This window comes from Octopus sinensis, unplaced genomic scaffold (genome assembly GCF_006345805.1).
Source record: "Octopus sinensis unplaced genomic scaffold, ASM634580v1 Contig09410, whole genome shotgun sequence".
Lineage (NCBI taxonomy): Eukaryota > Metazoa > Mollusca > Cephalopoda > Octopoda > Octopodidae > Octopus > Octopus sinensis.
In genome coordinates, this window is record NW_021831840.1 from 61,544 (window position 1) to 63,484 (window position 1,941).

A 1,941-nucleotide genomic window follows, 5' to 3' on the forward strand; every position below is an offset into this window, starting at 1 on the left:
TAATGTTTCCAAAGCATACTCTTCCTCTTCGACCGCTGAGGAAGTTAGTCAGCCAGAGCTTGAGGTCTTCAGAGATGTTTGATTGGTAGATTTTCCATGCTAGGTTTTTTCTAGGCACAGCGTCGAAGGCTTTGTGGATATCCAGCGAACAAAGTACAGTTTTCTGATGTCTTGGCTTGCACGAAATGCCAGAACGGATAAAGTTAGTCAAGGAGCTAAGGAAGCTTGCAGTGGAACAATCTTTTTTGAATCCATGTTGGAAAGCCTTGTTGGGAATGCTGTTAATGATTTTTGTGAGGATGAGTTTTTCCAGAGTTTTTGACATGGAACATAATAGGGAAATTGGCCTGAAGAGAGGCCTGGTCTTGTTTTGGTTTTCCACTCTTCAAAATTGGGCGGATGTTCGCCAATTTCCAAATCGTTGGGATTGAGTTGTGGTTAATCGACCAATTGTAGATTTTTGTGAGAACACTGATTCCCTCATTCCCTATGTTTTTCAGGAGAATTATAGGAATGCCGTCGGGACCATGTGAATATGTTACTTTTGTTTGGCGTAGGGATTCCAATACTTCTTTTTCAGTGAAATGAGTTGAATGTTTACTTTTCAGCTTCCTTAGCGGCGGATTGGATGGGTCAGTCTTCATACGATCCTTGTGGGAGATTTTCGCGTAGTATTTTATTAAGGCATTTAGGTCTTTTTGGCTGAATTCGTCGTCTCCAGGTGTTTCCTCATTAGCCTTCCAAATGTTCCGAATAGATTTCCAGATCTCGGATGTCGACCGATTACGGTTTAGAGACGTAAGTACTTTACTCCATTTCGCTCTTTGAGTTTTGAATTCACTAGCTTTTATTTCGTCGTTCAACACTTTCAAACGGATCCTTGCTTCGGAGGTTCGGATCCCTACTTTTTTAAGACGATTTCTTTCCTTGACAAGAGACTTCCTTCCATAGTTACATGTGTAAGAGGCATGTCTTTGAGGAACAGTCTTGGCTCTTGCTTCTAGAATGATCTTGTTGACGTAGGCAACAGCCGCGTCAAGAGAGGTGAAGTCTTCCAGTTTTATATTTGCGAATTGTTGGTCAGTGAGCGATCGGAATAGTTGCCAATTTGCCAGATTGTATATGTAAACAGGTTTCTTCTTTTTTCTTGTAATTTCTCTTTTGATTTTTAGCAAAATAGGGTTGTGGTCACTGCGAGTGTCGTAGATCACCGACCAATTGATTGTTGTTGCAAGGTGTGGTGAACAGAGAGTGATATCTGGTGAGGTAGGGTTGTCAGAGATCCTTTGAGGTGTTTCTGTATTTTTGGATGGGTCGTTTATGATTGTCAAATTTCCAGACTGCGACAGTAGTAAATTCCCTCTTGTATCTGCGGACTGATTTGACAGCCAAAGGGGATGTTTAGCATTTAAGTCACCACATATGACGACGTCCTTTAAGCTCTCCAAAGCTGACAAGTTAGGCATGGTGTAAGGTTTCGAGCATGAGCCCAAGGGAGGGATATACATGTTAACCAGAAATAATCTTCCTTTTGTTGTCCCAACAGATATCCCAATTATCTCCGTGGTTTCATCACTTTTCAAGAGACTCTTAATTTCGAGAGTATGGTCCACATGTTTTAGTCCTTTCCTGATTAATGTAAGCAGTCCTCCGCCACGTTTCTTGTTACGATCGATGCGTAGTATGTTGTATTCAGGAAAAAGGGGAGTAGTATCTTTTGCTGATAGCTTCGATTCTTGGATAGGCAGGATGTCGACTTTGAGTTTCACGAGCAGAGATCTGAGTTCGAGAATTTTTCCTTTAATTCCGTTCACGTTTAGTTGTATGACAATGATCCGATCCTTTGACTTGTTTGGGCCAGGCGTCCGAGAAGCTGATGTTAGACCGGTAATCCGTCGACCAGGGGTGAGATTTACCCCCGGTGGAAGAGAGCTTTAAATC

The 1,941-nt window shown here is 42.0% G+C and overlaps 1 protein-coding gene across 1 annotated transcript; it reads right to left on the bottom strand.

Moving 5' to 3' along the window:
- Positions 1–281: 281 nt before the first annotated feature.
- On the bottom strand, positions 282–1,466 carry LOC115228103. The gene has a single exon (XM_029798766.1). The coding sequence runs from the start codon at positions 1,464–1,466 to the stop codon at positions 282–284; it is 1,185 nt and encodes a 394-aa protein (XP_029654626.1).
- Positions 1,467–1,941: the final 475 nt, after the last annotated feature.

Coding starts and splice junctions, on each gene's coding strand:
- LOC115228103 (XM_029798766.1), bottom strand. CDS start 1,466: ATGCCTAACTTGTCAGCTTTGGAGAGCTTAAAGGACGTCGTCATATGT.